General features: G+C 47.5%; 1 protein-coding gene across 2 annotated transcripts in view; it reads left to right on the top strand.

The window, feature by feature from the left end:
• Window positions 1-16,682, top strand: part of GATAD2A (GATA zinc finger domain containing 2A) — a 132,423-nt gene that overhangs the window by 84,561 nt on the left and 31,180 nt on the right. The window contains exons 3-4 of one of the 2 annotated variants that reach the window (XM_012809450.2): window positions 1,238-1,331; window positions 8,098-8,360. In XM_012809450.2, the coding sequence (XP_012664904.1) occupies window positions 8,104-8,360 (257 nt within the window). In that variant the 5' untranslated portion in view covers window positions 1,238-1,331; window positions 8,098-8,103. The remainder of the gene's footprint in view (window positions 1-1,237; window positions 1,332-8,097; window positions 8,361-16,682) is intronic. The other variant, XM_023517170.1, reaches the window with a different exon arrangement.

Raw genomic sequence — 16,682 nt, forward strand, 5'->3', positions numbered from 1 at the left:
GTTGTTTTGGCAGGCCCAGCTGGATTCGAACCCACCACCGTAGGTGTATGTGGCTGGCGCCTTAGGCACTTGAGCCACAGGCACTGAGCCCAGAACTTAATGTACTTTGAAAGCAAACACCAAAAGGGTTTGCTCATGACACTGAATAAAGTTGAGTCTCATCCAGATTCTGTGGGGTGAAAACTTAAGATCAAGCCCAAATTGCCATTGGTGTGATGCTTCCAGTGTCCCTTGGAACCTTCAGGCCTGATTCTGGGTGCTTGGCAAGGTGTTTTAAAGGGTACTACCTGGAGGAGAACAGCTTTAAACTCATCGTTCCATCTGCTTGACATGTGACTTTGCCCTTTTGTGCCTCGGTTTTCCCACTATAAACAGAGGCTGGCGCTAGTATTCACCTACAAGATGATCCATTTAGGGTAAATGGTCAGTCATACCTAACCATAATACCTAAATGGTTAGGTATTATGCCCATAAAAGTAAGAGACCCACATTTCTGGTAACAGCAAAGCAGCAATAAACTTGGGTCTGATATGAGGAGTCCAGTGTGGAAAAGAAGCCTGCAATGTCTGTTCTAGTCTGCCAACTCACAGAGCTTCTCTCTGTAAAACCTACATCTGCTTGTGCATCTGATGTTTATGGTGCATCTACCGTGTGGCTGGAATTATTCAGGGCTGAGGATAGCCCAGGGACATTTATGGATTGCCCTTGCTGTCACATAGCTTAACCTGTTACCTGGTGAGCACGGTGACATTTTAAGTACTCTCTGGTTGGGGAGAGTGGGGTAAGGGCTCATGCCTTCTGGCTGCAAGTTCTTCCAGAGCCCTGGGCAGGGTGAGTCTTTATTCACTAATGCTCTGGAGGCTTCTGAGGATGGCTACTGCTTTCTCCTCATCCTTCTCACCATGTATGTATGGTCACTTGAATCCCACTATGTGCTTGTCCCTCTAGGTAAAAGAAAAACAATTTAAATGTGCTTAACCAAAGGCCTTTTTTGGCCATACAGTGGAAGATTCTGCAGCTCCTCAGAATGGCAAGGTAGACAGAGAAGTGGTGGGTGAAGGTTCCAGTCCTATCCCAGATGGTAGCCGGCCAGACTTGGATTTTCTCCACCTTGTGGTATCTCACATGCCTGTCTTCAACTCTCAGAGGCTCTCCTAGAGTGGCAGCTGTCACTCGGTATGTGAGAGGCACTTGGCCCTAGCCAGTGTATACCTTTCAACCACTGCTCTCATTCTAGGAGTACTGCAAAGAGAAGGACACTCAGTCTGGGGTCTTTGAAGGCCCAGGGAGCTCCTTACCGAGTAGCAGGGCCTGGAGCCCATCCTGATAAGGTATGTGAGAAAATAATGCCTGGGCATGTCTTTATTTTTCAGGCCAGCTTTAGTCAGTGGGTAGTGAAACTTTTGTTCTTTTGAGAAAGCCTTTAGCAGGACTCAACACTGCCTCCCTTCCCTTGGCCTGAGACCCTCCATGCTCAATGGTGTGGTCCATGCTATTCCCCTAACTGGAATATTTCTCTTAATTCCTGTTTCCACCTTGGCCTGAGCATGAGTGGGTGCTGTCTTAGTCTCCATACCTTCCAGAAAGTAAAGGCAGTCAGAGTGCACGAAGTTTGTTAATGAAAGCACTACTTGTTTCTTTGCCTTTGCCATGTAGGGCAACCCCAGGAATTACACAGTTGTGAGTCTGATTCATGAAAACATAGGCTTAGTTAGTTAAGTGACACATGCCAAACCCATATTGTTTGTTCCTCACTGAAAATGAAGATAAATGGGAAGGAGAAGTTTTTGCCTTTGAAGTGTTTAGCATTGAGCCATGAAGAGAGATAAAATTGCTGAGTGGTGTGGGGGCTCTTGCTATTATAGTCCTGTGAGGGATGCTGTGACTTGGCAGTCACTGTAGTGGCCACGTGGGGAGCCTGGTGTTATAGGCAGAAGGCAGGTTGTTGAGGTAAGCTGAGAAGTTTGGGTTTACTGCTTAGAGTTTGAGGATCTCGAGTGTATGTCACAGAAAGTAGATTTTTAAGCTGCCATGAACATTTTCTATTTTTTCTTTCTCTCTATTTTTCTTTTTCTTCTTCTTCTTCTTTTTTTTTTTTTTTGAGACAGAGTCTTCCTCTGTCACCCTGGATAGAGTACCATGGCTTCATAACTCAAAGCAACCTCAAACTCTTAGGCTCAAGTGATCCTCTTGTCTCAGCCTCCTGAGTAGCTAGAACTGTAGGCACCCATCACAACACCTGGCTAGTTTTGTTCTGTTTTTAGTAGAGATGGGGTCTAGCTCTTGCTCAGGTTGGTCTTAAATTCCTGAGCTCAGATAGTCCATCTGCCTTGACCTTCCAGAGTGCTAGGATTGTAGGTGAGAGCCACCATTCCTGGCTGGCCATGAACATTTTCAGTAATACCGTGGAAGGGTCAGCATCATCCACTATAATCTGCTGAAGGTTCTGTGTTTGTTTTGTGTCCTTGGTTCTACCTATTCAAGGAGCTGGCCTCTTTCCTTTGCCATGTCACTCTGGGGACCCTCCTTCTTCTCTACCTGGATACCACATTCCCCCTACCTCCACTTTTACCATGTACCTTGGCTTGCGCTTGTCCTCTCTGTTCTTACCCTCGGCAGATGGGGTTGCTATTTTACTGAGGTTTTTTTTTTTAATGTTTGTTTTATTTAAATACAAGATTGATTCATAGTCACGGCTAAAAGAAAGTCTCGAAACAATACAGACATGTTTACTACAGTAAGTAAATGTTTCCTAATCACTCTTTAGAGATGACTACTACTGATTTTGGTCTAGTTCCTTTCAGTTTTGATTTTATTTATAAATAAATAAATTTTGAGACAGTTGCCCTAGTTCGTTGAGGAGGTAGGAAAATGCTTTAAATTCACTCAGAACCTCAGTCGTGTCACTTCTGCTAAGTACCTTTAACCCACTTACTGCTAAGCCTTATTTGCTTCATGTCTGAAACAGTATTACTAATATTATCACTACTAGTATACTAGTGACGGTATGGTGTAGATAGCATTTTATAGTATAGTAGCTTTAGCAAGCACTGAGACCTCAGGGTTTTGGCTGTGAGATTTGTCTTGCTACTTAATTTCTTTTTAATTATCAAGAGACACTTAGTGGCCTGGTGTGCCAGACTTGTGCTGGGTGCCTTCTGTTGGTCTCCCGAGTCTGCTTTAAGAATTCTGGTTCCTGGCTCGGCGCCCGTGGCTCAAGCGGCTAAGGCGCCAGCCACATACACCTGAGCTGGTGGGTTTGAATCCAACCTGGGTCTGCCAAACAACAGTGATGGCTGCAACCAAAAAATAGCCAGGCGTTGTGGCAGGCTCCTGTAGTCCCAACCACTCGGGAGGCTGAGGCAAGAGAATTGCCTAAGACTAAGAGTTGGAGGTTGCTATGAGATGTGATGCCATGTCACTCTACCCAGGGCGACAAAATGAGACTCTGTCTCTTAAAAAAAAAAGAATTCTGGTTCCTGACACAGCATCATTCAGCCTTTTGGAATTGTTTTAGAACATGTTTTCTGCCTATAGCTCTCAGACCAGTTGGATGGTGGCATTTACTAAAATAAAAGAGTATTTGCATCCATCCTGAAGTCCCACTGTCAGCATTCTGGGGCTGGGCTGACCTGGCTGAGGTGCATGGAGAGGTCCAAGCCATACTTGGTAGGGTCTCCAGTGTGGCCAGAACTTGCCCTTCTTGGCCCCCAGCTGTGGAGGACATGGGCTACATCTCTACCACCTGATACCCCATTCAGCCTTGCTGGTGTTGCTCAGCTGTGCAGACCTAAGGTTCAAACTGGGGCATTTGGAAAATGAGAAGGAGGGGCTGAGGCTGACCCAGTTCCAACCTCATACCTTGAGCAGCTGGGCAATGCTGGTGGCCTTGGTGCCTCATCTTTAAAATGGGCATACTGCTGTTGAGACTTCTTCCTGATCAGGCAACAGCCAGTACAAGATCCCGGCCTTCAGAAAAGGGGGCTCTTCTGTGTGCTGGCAGTTCCTGCACAGGCCTGGGGTGGGACTTCTGTGGTTAGAGCTGCTTTACCCTCATACTCTCTTCTCTCACTAGAGATTTTGAAACAAATCCTAATTACTTCGGGCAATTCAGCCTCTTCACCTGCTTTTTTTTTTTTTTTTTTAAGAAAGAGCCTCAAGCTGTCCCCTGGGCAGAGTGCTGTAGCATTACAGCTCACAGCAACCTCCAACTCCTGGGCTCAAGCGAGTCTCCTGCCTCCGCCTCCCAAGTAGCTGGGACCACAGGCGCCCGCCACAACGCCCGGCTATTTTTTTGGTTGCAGCCGTCGTTGTTTGGCGGGTCCGGGCTGGGGATTCGAACCCACCACCTTAGGTGTACGTGGCTGGCGCCTTAGCCGGTTGAGCTATAGGCGCCGAGCCGTCTCTTCACCTGCTTTTAGGAAATATTCACGTCTGCTCTTTGCAGATGTCATTTGTAATGCTTTCTTCTTCCTGACAACTTTGTCCCTGGGTATAGTGGCCATCAGCCCTGATGTTCTGGGGACACTGGTCCTGCCTGCCCTGAGGAAGGAATAATTACTCCTTAATAGTACTTACCCTCCGTTCGGCGCCTGTGGCTCAAGTGGCTAGGGTGCCAGCCACATACACCTAAGGTGGCAGGTTCGAATCCAGCCCAGACCTGCCAAAACAACAATGACGGCTGCAACCAAAAAAGGCCAGGCATTGTGGTGGGCGCCTATGGTCCCAGCTACTTGGGAGGCTGAGGCGGGAGACTCACTTGAGCCCAGGAGTTGGAGGTTGCTGTGAGCTGTGATGCCACAGCACTCTACCCAGGGGGATAGCTTGAAGTTCTGTCTCCAAAAAAAAAAAAAAAAATACTTACCTTCCCTAGGAGCAAATGTCCTGTGATGGCTGGAGATTGTTTAGTAACAGGTCCAAGGTCAGTCTGCATGGCTGTGAAGGAGGCTCCAACCCAAGGTGCCCCCTGCGTTGGACTGGTTGGCCCTGCCCCTTCCAGCTGTGCTTGTCCTTCCTATAGTAGGAGAGGCTTGCATCATGGCCTTTCTCCCCATAATTCGCCTTGGGGTGTCACAAGCACTGATTAGGTGAGCACTGTGAGGTTGGCCATCCTTTCTTAGGCTGGGGTTGGCAAAGTTCTAAGACTTTGGCTTCTTAGTGAGTTGCCCTGACACTGCACACCAAGCACATGCATGCTGCCAGTGGGCCCTCTGTTGGGGACCAGCTACCAGAATGGCCCTGAGGTCAGGTTTCGGGGGCTGGAGAGAAGCAGCCCTTTGGGGCTACCGAGACTTAGCTCTGCCCTATACCACTTGTAACCTCTGAGAGGCTTACTCGCAATAAACTGAGGACCCTCAGGCACAGACTGGCTGATTAGGTTGTCTTTTTCTGCCTTATCCATGTGGGTTGGCATAGCTGGGAGGACTTCTCACAGACTCTTGGGTTCAGAGCCCAGGGCTTACAAAGCTGAAGACTGCAATGGGGGCAGGTCTAGCCTGGCTGGAGCAGGGGTGGAATGGACAAGCACTAGGGTCTTGTGAGTCTTGGGAAGGATGCAGTCTATCAGGATAGGAGTGTGCTCTCTCCATCCCCTTCGGGGCCCCTTCCCCTACAGTAGGCACCAGGCCAGACTGAGAGATTCACCCTTTGGGGCAGAACTTCCTCTGACTATAGGGGGCCCTTGTGTAAGATCTTGGTCTCCTCTCATTTCCTACCTAGTCATACTCCTCCCTGCCCTGGGTCTGGGAGTACACATATCTCCTGTCCAAGACAGCTGGCAAAATCACTCCCCTTGTCCAATTTCTGTACCATCTGTGGAGCTCCTATTTAAAAGCGATGCCCTGCCCTCCCCAGTGAGAGAGGAAAAAGGTGGGTGACCACTCTTGAGGGCAGCATCTTGTCTGTGGTCTCATGAGAGACAGGATAGACAATCATTGAACAGGTTAGACAGGGTTTGTGGTCAACTAATATCGAAAACAGGACAGAGACCATAGAACTTCAGGGCTTAAGAGTGAGGTCAGAGCATTCCTCACCTCTCTCTGGGGGCAGTGAGGAGCACAGGGAGGTGGAGTAGTTGCTCAGAGAGGAGCAGCTGGAAGGGAAACTAGGTGAGAGTGGAAGGATTGGGGTACATTGGGCAGGCAGGCTGAGAGGCAGCCAGGGGTTGAACAGCTGTTATGGAGTGAGTGGTAGTGTAGGCAGGGATTCCAGAAGGGCTTAGGGAATAGGCAGAGGCTAAGTCTGAAAGCCAGTGACATAGAGATTTGGGGTTTCCTTTCTTGACCTTTTTACCCCCAGCCTGGTCACCACATTAGGAGCAAACTTTGGCACCTGGGTGGTGCTAAGGGAGAGAGACATTCTCTGGCCCTTCCCTCAGGGGTGGGGCAAGGGGCGCAGAGTTGCCATGGATCTAGGGGGGATACCTCAGGGGAGGATGTGGCTATTGGGAAATGTGTTTAGTTCAGCCTTTTGGGGTGGGCCTCCTTTTAGAGCAGGTAACTATGTGCCTTGCTAGGCCACACTGGCCCAACATGTGTATAAATGGCCTATTCCTCCCCCAGGCTTCAGAAGCATGAAGCAGCTGTCACTTTCCTTCCTTTCAGTCTAAGTACACGAAAGGGCACATTTGGGCAGGGCCTTGTCCTATTGCTCATTTGTGAAATCAGCTCCTTTAAAGAGATTGCAAGTGCATCAGCTCAAGAGCATCCCATAATATGGTGACAGAACACCTTCATTGCCTTGTGCTGTCCCCCCTCACCTCTCCAGCGTCCCAGAAGATGGCCTCTGGGACTGGGTATGCCCAGCCCTGTCCAGTACAGGCCTCCCCAGGGTGTTCACCAGTGGGCAAACTGAGGTACTGGGAAGATGGGTGCCCTGCCTGCGAGGACACAGAACCAGAGGGCTTTAGAATAGAGGAAGGCATGCTACAGGTGTGAGTCAGGGTTCTCTTTGAGTCTCCTGCATGAAGGACACCAACTGTCCTGTGGAAAACTATGACATTTTAGGAATTATATGAGAGCTGAAGCACTAAATTTCTTCTTTATCCCCTGGTGAGCACTGGGGATATATTTATATATATTTTTTAAGACTCCAACTCTCAGTGTTGATTCTGTGCCTTGCCCTACTGGGGAGGCCAGAGATCAGAGTGGCCGCTTTAAGAGTGCCTGTGTCCCAAACCCTGCTGTGGAATGCTAACCGCCTCCCTGCAGACAGATATCACTGTGCTGTCCTCCCATGTCCTGTCTCTGTGAGGGTTAACAACACTTCAGCTTGTTGTCTGGAACCGGTTCAGACTGGTTTTCTGGAAAGTGCTTTGTCTCTCCAGCTGAATCCTGGGAAGGGTCATGTGGAGCCCAGTGATGTCATGGGATCAAAAACTGACTCAGCTGTTTTTTCTTCTTTTTCTTTCTTCTTCAAATCAAGATAGGTGTGTGCTGCAGGTACAAGGTGATGGCATGTTGATAGGTCAGGCCTCACCCTGCTCAAAATGTACCTCATTGGCAACCAAAGGGTTAAATGTGGGACACAGACACACACACACACACACACACACACACACACCCCAATCCTTGAAGGTGAGCAGAGAATGAGGGAACATCACTGAAGGGGAGAAGCAGGGGTCACCATAGGATAGGGCTGGACTGGGGCCCTGACCCTGCTTTTAGGACAGTATAGTCACCCCCTTCCCGGATTCTAGATGCAGGTACTCAGAATCCCCTAGGCAAGTAGCTCAGATCTAAAACAGTTTCTCTCTGTTTGCTTTTAGATCTGGAGTGCACAGAATTTCATTTTCTTTTTGATAAGCAGCCACCTCCCATTGTTTCTGTTCAATCCGCCACAGGTTCTCTGTCCCCTCATGGGGCAGGACAGAGCTCAGTTCCCCAGATGCTCTGCCACACTGGAGGCCAGGGACACCCTGCTCCTGTGGAGCCTTCCCCAAGGCAGTGAAGAAATGTCCTGGGGACACTTTTGAGGGCCCTGTGCTTATTGTACCTACTTCTGCCATCCTTAACATGTGGAGAAAAACACTCTAAAAAGTTTCGAAGAAGGCAACAACTTAACTGCCCAATTAAAATGTGTCTTCTCCTCCCCATAAAGTTCAGAATGACGGAAGAAGCATGCCGAACACGGAGTCAGAAACGAGCACTTGAAAGAGACCCAACAGACGATGATGTGGAGAGCAAGAAAATAAAAATGGAGAGAGGATTGTTGGCTTCAGATTTAAACCCTGACGGAGACATGAGGGTGATACCTGAGCCAGGAGCAGGCCCAGCCCAAGGATTGCAGAGGGCAACAGAGGCTATGGGCAGAAGTGAAGGACTGGTGGGTGATGGGCCTGTGGATATGCGCACCTCACATAGGTAAGTGGGAGGAACCAGTGGGAGGCACTGGGACCTGGAGACAAGCCTAGAGTGCCTAGGTGGGGCAAGCCCCACTCTAGACCAGGGCAGGCCTGTGCGTAGGAAGCAGCTTTGGTGGGGTTATCATGGAGATGGCTGCAGGTACAGCCCAAGCATTGCCTGCACCAGCAACTGTGCTATCGTTGCCAAAACGTTGCCAAGGGACCTCCCTCCTGGGACCCTGGGTCTCAGAGGTGTGGGTAGGGACGCAAGAGATTTTGCACCCTACCGGGATGACTTGGTTAGGAACAGAGTTGGGAGCCCTGCCCAGGGCACATTGCTCCTTGGAGGTGGGGGCATGCATTCACTAAGCTTGGATCTTCCGTGGCCTGTTCTATTGGTTTCTCCTTAATCAACACTGATTGCTTTAAGAGTGACTTTTCTGAAACTCACCTTTTGTAAGGCTCTTAAAGGAAAAGCTTAAAAGGCATAACACCAAATTTACCATTTCTTCACTTACAAGCCTTCTTTTTTCTCTCTCAAGAGAAATTCAGACTCTGTATCACTCCTTCCTTGGAGCTTTCCAGCATGTTCATACCTAGATACCCACTGACCCTGCTGACTACAGTACCTGTTCCAAAGCCAGTGATCTCTTATTAAAGTTTCAAAATAAAAACTATAAGTGTAGGTCTCTTTTCCCTCTCTTTGACTCAATCTTCAGCTGGGACAAGAATCTGTGACACTTCAAATGAAGTTGAGAGGCTGGTGAGCAGCCAGGAGAGGGCTTGGAGTCAGGGCAGGAGGAGCCCACATTCAAAGAGATTTTCTGGGTCCCTTTTGCCTTCCTAGGCTCCCAATGTGTGTGCTCTCCTGTAGTCATGATGCTCCTCCTATAGGGTAGGCCAGTGAATTGTGAGGGAAAGGTTAAGTGTTGAAGGAGCTTAGAGTTGGGACTCAAACCAGATCTTTCAGTTGCCAAAGCTCATGGCTTCGTTATCCTCTGGGTCTCGTTCCTTTTCCCTACTGGGCCATTCATTGGCCTCTAAACTGAGGTCATGTAGAAGATGGGGCATTGTTTCCTGAAATTGATCAATGTGCTTTCCTTGTAATGCATTATGAGAGCAAGGGACAGAGATTAAACCAGGCAGTTGTGGGGGGGGGGGCACGTATATGAGTCTTTCTAGAGCATTAGAGACACCCTAGGGGGTCCTAGGACATTGTGAAGCAGGATGAGGATGTAGACAGAGCCTAGCTCAAAGGCCAGCAGCCAGAGTTGCGGTCAGATCACACAACCTGATTTATCCTGAGCATATAATCTTAGCCTGTATTTCTTTACTCACTAAATAGGCAATTATTTCTGCCTTGTAGGTTGATGGGATGCCAGGTAGCTTGTACCCAAAACCAGCTTCAGTGCTCAGTGTATAGTGAGGGAAGCAACTGATGTGATGTTGGTGACAGCTACCCCTTCAGTCTTTAGCTTTTACTCAACACAAGATGTTACATTTATAACTAGTGTCTCCTGGAGTTCCCATGTTGATTTTTTTTTTTCTCTTCTCCTTGAGACAGTCTTGCTATGTCACCTTTGGTAGAGTGCTGTGATGTCACAGCTCACAGCAACCTCAAACTCTTGGGCTTAAGGGATTCTCTTGCCTCAGTCTCCCAAGTAGCTGGGACTACAGGTGCCCTCCACAACGCCCAGCTATTTTTTTGTTGCAGTTGTCGTTGTTTATCCAGCCCAGGCTGGGTTCAGACCCGCCAGGTAAGTCTACAGGAAGAAATAAAGAACACTGGAAATGGTAAATGTGGGTTTATAGAATGGACTTAACTATGTCTACACTCCAGAAACTGACTGAAGGCATTTGGTGATCAGCTGGATTTATAACATACATAGAATATGGGTGATAACAGTACCAAAGAGGGGGAATGAAATGGAGCAATATTGGACCAAAGTTCTATATTTTACTGGAATCAAGTTAATATTAATCTGAAGTAGATTGTGATTAATATACTTGTTTTAATACTTAGAGGAACTAGGAAATAGAATTAAAATACCATTAAAAAGAATCAACAGAGATTAGAATAACTAAAGTGGTACACTAAATCATAGGAGACAAAAGACAGTAAGGAACAGAGAAACAAAAGAAGATGTAGAAAATAAGCAGCAATGTGGCAGTGTAAATTCGGCCATATCAATAATTACAGTAAATGTGAATGGTCTAAATACCCTAGTGAAAAGACAGGGATTGTCAGACTTTTTTTTTTTTTAAAAACAGAGTCTCTTTGTGTCACCCTCGGTAGTGTGCTGTAGTGTCACAGCTCACAGCAACCTCAAACTCTTGGGCTTAAGCGATTCTCTTGCCTCAGCCTTCCAAGTAGCTGGGACTATAGGCACCCACCACAACACCTGGCTGTTTTTTATTGTTGTTGCAGTTGTCATTGTTGTTTAGCTGGCTGAAGCTGGGTTTGAACCTGCCAGCCTCCGTGTATGTGGCTGGTGCCGAAACCACTGTACTACAGGTGCTGAGCCAGACTGTATTTTTTTATTTTTATTTATTTGTTTATTATTTTTTTAGAGACAGAGTCTCATTTTGTTGCCCTCGGTAGAGTGCTTGGCATTACAGCTCACAGCAACCTCCAACTCCTGGGCTTAAGCAATTCTCTTGCCTCAGCCTTCCGAGTAGCTGGGACTACAGGGACTATAGGCACCTGCCACGACACCCGACTGTTTTTTGTTGCAGTTTGGCTGGGGTCAGGTTTGAACCCACAACCCTTGGCATATGGGGCTGGTGCCCTACCCATTGAGCCATAGGTGCCGCCCAGACTGTATTTTTTTTAAAAAGCAAAGTCCAGCTTATATGTTGTCTAGAAGTGACATCCCTTAGATTCAAGTACAAATATAAAAAGATGGAAAAAGATAATATTGTTAAGTGGCCATTAGAGAGCTGGAGTGACTATATTAGTATAAATAGTATACACTTGGCTAGGTGTGGTGGCTCACGCCTGTGATCCGAGCAGGGGGCCAACGCAGGCAGATTGCTTGAGTTCATGAGTTTGAGACCAGCCTGAGCCGGAGCAAGACCTCATCTCTAAAAATAGCTAGGTGTTATGGTAGTTGCTTGTAGTCCCAGCTTCTTGGGAGGCTGAGGCAAGAGAATTGCTAGAGTTGAGGGATTTGAGATTGTTGTGAGGTATGATGCCATGGCATTCCACTGAAGGCAATGAAAGTGAAATTCTGTCTCAAAAAACAAAAAAAGATAGCATAGATTGTAAGATAAAAAATATTACTAGCACCAAAGAGGAACATTTCATAGTGAATCCTATGTTAGGAAGACATAATAGTAAAAAAACATGTGCAGAGCCCCAAAATTGTTGAGACATAAACTGATAAGACTCATCATGGAAATGCATCATTAGGCTTGGTGCCCGTAGCTCAGTGGTTAGGGTGCTGGCCACCTACACTGGGGCTGGTGGGTTCGAACCTGCCCCAGGCCTGTTAAACAACAATGACAACTACAGCCAAAAAATAGCTGGGCGTTGTGGCGGGCACCTGTAGTCCCAGCTACTTAGGAGGCTGAGGCCAGAGAATTGCTTAAGCCCAAGAGTTTGAGATTGCTGTGCTCTGTGATGCCATGGCATACCAAGGGTGACATAGTGAGACACTGTCTCAAAAAATAAAAAGAAAATGCATCATTAATTATAGTTACCTCACTCTCAGTGATTGTTAGAGCAGCAAACTTATAGAGGACTTGAAGAGAGAGCATTATCAACTCAGTTGGTATGCCTGACATTTCTAGAGCACTGTATCTGATGAATTCAGAATACATCTCAAGTGCTAATGGAACATCCTCCAGGGTAGACCATTTGCTAGGCTATAAAACAAGACTCAAGGATAGCCATAATTTAAAAAGACAATAATAAGTGTTGGCGAGGGTATATAGAAACAAGAACTCCTCATTCATTGCTTGTAGGTATGTTAAATGGCATAAACGGATGCAAATCATATGATGCAACATTCTACCCAAGAGAAATGAAAACATACATTTCACACAAAGACAGGTAGATGGGTATCCACAGAGGCATGATTTTATAATGGCCTCAAAGTGAAAACAACCCAAATATCTGTGGATAAGACAAATGTTCTACATTTACACAGTGGGTTACCACTCAGCATTACAAAGAACAAACTGCAGATAGATGTTGCAACACAGATGAACCTCATGCCAAAGGGAAATCAGCAGACCCAGTGATTGTATGTCATATAATTCCACTTGGAGGGCGTGTCCCCTCCCTCAACAAAAGCAAATTTATTATAGAGATGGAAGGTGATCAGTGTTTCCTTAGGGCAGGGGTAGGGGTGGGTGGGAGCAATAGCACATAGGCACAGGGAACATTTCTAGACAATGCAAGTGTCCTAAAATTGGATTGTGGTGGTGATTACACAGCTCTATAAATTTCCTAAAATCATGAAATTGTGCTATCTTATAATTGACAAATATTGTGTTATAAATTATATCTCAGTATGGATGCTAAGTTAATAGAGGTTCAAATAGTTTGGCTTCCATTCTGGCATCCATGAATGTATGCTTGGAAAAACAAAATCCACAGAGGTAGAAGTTTTGAGTCTATTGGTTTTGTGAGGCTAACCCAAAGGTTGTGGGCATGTGCTGTCCCCACCCCAAGTCTAGACAATCTACCCATTGGATGAGGCTGGAGCAGACAGAAAAAGCACTTCCTGGTCTTCTGGCTGGGCAGGCTGTGATAACATGTTCAGTTGGCCACCTCAGGGCCCTTAGCCCTACGGTTCTCAACCTGTTGCTTGCAACCCACAGGAACTGTATTAAAGGGCCTTGGCCTTAGGAAGATTGAGAACTATTGTCTTAGCCTATTGGGTCCTTAAGGTAGCATCTTAGCTGTTAGAGGTGATCTTCAGCTTTAATTTCTCAGGCCTTCACCTCCCTGGCCAAGCACTTGTAACCCATAATAGACTATAAAACACACTAGAAATGCCATGTGTTTATTGGGCCTGCATAGGCAGGGCACTGTTCTTGTCACTGGGGACTTCATGATAGTTAGAATTACTGCCCCTATCTTTTGAGACTGGAAATCATGAAAGGGGCAGTGGGGATGACACATCTGCATAGAAACCAACCTCGCTTCCCTGCCTAGGGACTGTACTGGCTGATTGTTTGGGATTGAGACGGGGTTTGGAGGCCCGCAGTGATGAGTTGTGTGTGTGCACACACATCATTTACATGCACATTAATATGCACATTAATACCCAAGTCCTCTTCTAAAAGCAAAAATGAATCAGAAAGTAATGTGAGATAGCAGCTGCCTGGAAAACTAGTCACCTGACTTGTAGAACATTGGGTTTGTGTAGATGGCCTCATTTGGTTCTGTGCTGAAATGGGGCCAGCTGGAGAAAGTACATCACCTAACTTCTCCAAGATGACTCCAGGGGTCATGGGTAGAATCCTTGCTGTTTGGAGAGGCACTTTTTTTCTTTCTTAAGACAGAGTCTCACTATGTCACCCTCGGTAGCATGCCGTGGCATCACAGCTCACAGCAACCTCAAACACTTGGGCTCAAGTGATGCTCTTGCCTCAGCCTCCCAAGTAGCTGGAACTACAAGCAGCTGCCACAAAACCTGGCTATTTTTTTGTTGCAGTTGTCATTGCTGTCTGTGCATGTGGCCCGTGCAGCAACCACTGTGCCAGGGCCGCCGCCTGGTCAGGTACTTTTTATAAATGGCAGCTTGGGCAGGGAAAGGTAAAGTCAGTACGAGAATTTCCCCCACCCCCGACCCAGGGGGTAATGCTGGCGCATTCCACATTAGCTTGGGCCTCTCCTGGTTCAGGCCCAGACAGTGAGTTGTGGCTACATCTGTGTAATCCAAACCTTCATCAAGGCAGGGAACTTTTAACACCCTCTAGAATTCTTATCATCTTCCCTCTGGAAGAGCCCTCTGCACACCTGCACCCTCCCTGCGTTGGCCTGCTTCCTCACAGGAGACTGATTTCACCTCTTCACAGACTTCCCTAGTAATAGATACAAACGGAATATGCTTGTAGGGATCTGGCTTTGCTCAGAATGTTTTGAGATCCATCCCTGGTGTGTGCATTGGTGTGTTGCTGAGTGGTACCCACTCACCTGTCTATGGACACCTGCTCAAGTGGCTAGTGTGAATGCGATTCCTGTGTGCATTCCTGCAGACATCTTGTGGACATCAATTGGCATTTCTTTTGGTAGACAACCCAGGGGTTGAATTGCAGAGTAACAGGGTCTATGTATGTTGAATCGTTTTAAAGACTTTCCCCCAAAAATGTCTGGCAGGTGTGGCATTCCAGTTGGCCACTTCATGCTCACTTAATGTTGATCCTTATAGTTTTAACCACTGGGTCCTGAGAGAGGTAGGGATCCACACCCTGACTCACACGTGTGTTGGGAGTCCTGGGCTGTCACCCTTTTTGTGTGGTAGAGGCATGAAGCCAGGCCTATGGGGCAGAAAAGACTGCCCCTGCTGCTTAGTCATTGTACCAGCCACCTACATGGAGGTGGGATAGGGGTCCTTGACAGCAATAAGCCAACATCCTCCACCCCCTGGTCTTAGGACCCTGTCCCGCAGCAGCTGTGCTGGGTCTTTTTGTCTGGTGGAATGTGGGTCCTTGAGTGAGAAGGGCAAATGAGGCACAGCTGTTGGTGGGCTTGAGGGTTAGGGAAGGGGTGGGTGGGTGGGTTCTCATAGCCTGGGGGAAGGGTGTTTGTGGCCCTCACCCTGACTCTCCTAGAGCCTTTTTCCATAGGGAACAAAACCCCCATCCCTCACCCACTTCCCCTGTTGGGGTAGAAGTCCAGCAGCAAGAAGCTCGTTTCCTTCTGTGTGACTGACCAGTCTCAGAGTCCCCAGAGTCCAGTAGGGGTTTCTAGCACTCCATGGGCACTCTGCTGGTGACTCTTTGGAGCCCCCTCCTCCACCGACTCTCCAGCCCTTCTCTAGCACCTGTTGAGGGCGGGCTTCTGCCTTTCACTTGCTAATTCTCTGCTGCCTGGCAACTTCCCACAGAGGCTGCGTGGCCCCTGGGAATGCCACCAGCAGCTCCAACTATAAATTCATAGCCTGCCTGTTTTCTTAGCGGTCCCCTCGTTTCTTACCTGTTGGTAGCAAGCTTCTGGGAACTGAGAGGTACGGTCCCTCAGGAATCCCCTGGGAATGATTCCTGGCTTATTTGTGCTCCTCCCTTCCCCAACTGCTGCTGCTTCAAACATCCATGGCCTGTCCTTCGTCTCCTCATTCTCTATGTGGTCCCTTCCTTGAGAGCTCCTCATCCCATTGTGGTCTTTCTGTCTACCTGCCTTTATCCTGGACCTTGTCCAATTCCCGCTGTGAACTCATAGAAATGTGAGGTGGCCACTTATACTTATGAAAATCGTTAGATTATTTGGGGGCACCAGACAGACTCTGGGTGCCTTGTTTCTAGCTCCAAAGAGACCCAGCTCACAATGGGGGCCGTAGTGTAAGCCAGCCTGGTGACAGGTAAAGAACAACATTACTACTAAACTTCTGTCTCCTCCCTGGTGTGTCACCACCTCCCTGTTCATAGCCTTTAGATTTCCTCCTCTGGTCATGGATCCCTGGCTTTGAAATGGGGTTTTCTCCTTGGATAGTGTAGACTTTATGTGGATGTCATCATCCTATGATAGACCTGAAAGAAAACTGGAGGTCACTTTGTATGGTCATTAAGGTGACAGCCTGTAAATACTTGTTCTTTTCAGTTAAGATTCTTCACACATGTAAGTTAAGCAGATTAAGCAGATCTCTTCCCTATTTTTAAATGACTTGCTTTTTTGTTGTTACTGTTGCAGTTTTGATATCTTCTAATAGCACATCTTCCTACTGGCTCTTTTTCACTCACTATGATAGGTTCCTCTTATAAATGATGCCCTGGCCACTGTAGGTCAGGGTCATTGAAATGTCCCATCTCTAGGGAAATGTAAAGGAGGGTCTCTGATCAGCTCTCTACTGTGCCTGCTGAAACTTGGCTTACATGCATTACTTTTGCGTTTACAGTCATTTTCCCTGCTGTGTGGGAGCAGTTACACCAGAACTTGCTTTGATGGGAGCAGAGGCTGGAAGGGTAGAGGTGGCAGGTGTGTTAGCCCTCAGTGCTCCCTGGGGCTGAGAGAGCCCATCTTGTCCCTCTCTGTCCTCTAACGTGGTGCAGGAATGAATTGAAGGAGTGATAGGTGCTGGGCCTTTGTACAAGGGTCACACCAGGGCTTGGCGCCTGTGGCTCAAGTGGCTAAGATGCCAGGCCACATACACCTAAGGTGGTGGGTTCGAAT

The sequence above is a fragment of the Otolemur garnettii genome, unplaced genomic scaffold, assembly GCF_000181295.1.
Source record: "Otolemur garnettii isolate 467f Iridium unplaced genomic scaffold, OtoGar3 scaffold00105, whole genome shotgun sequence".
NCBI classification, from domain to species: domain Eukaryota; kingdom Metazoa; phylum Chordata; class Mammalia; order Primates; family Galagidae; genus Otolemur; species Otolemur garnettii.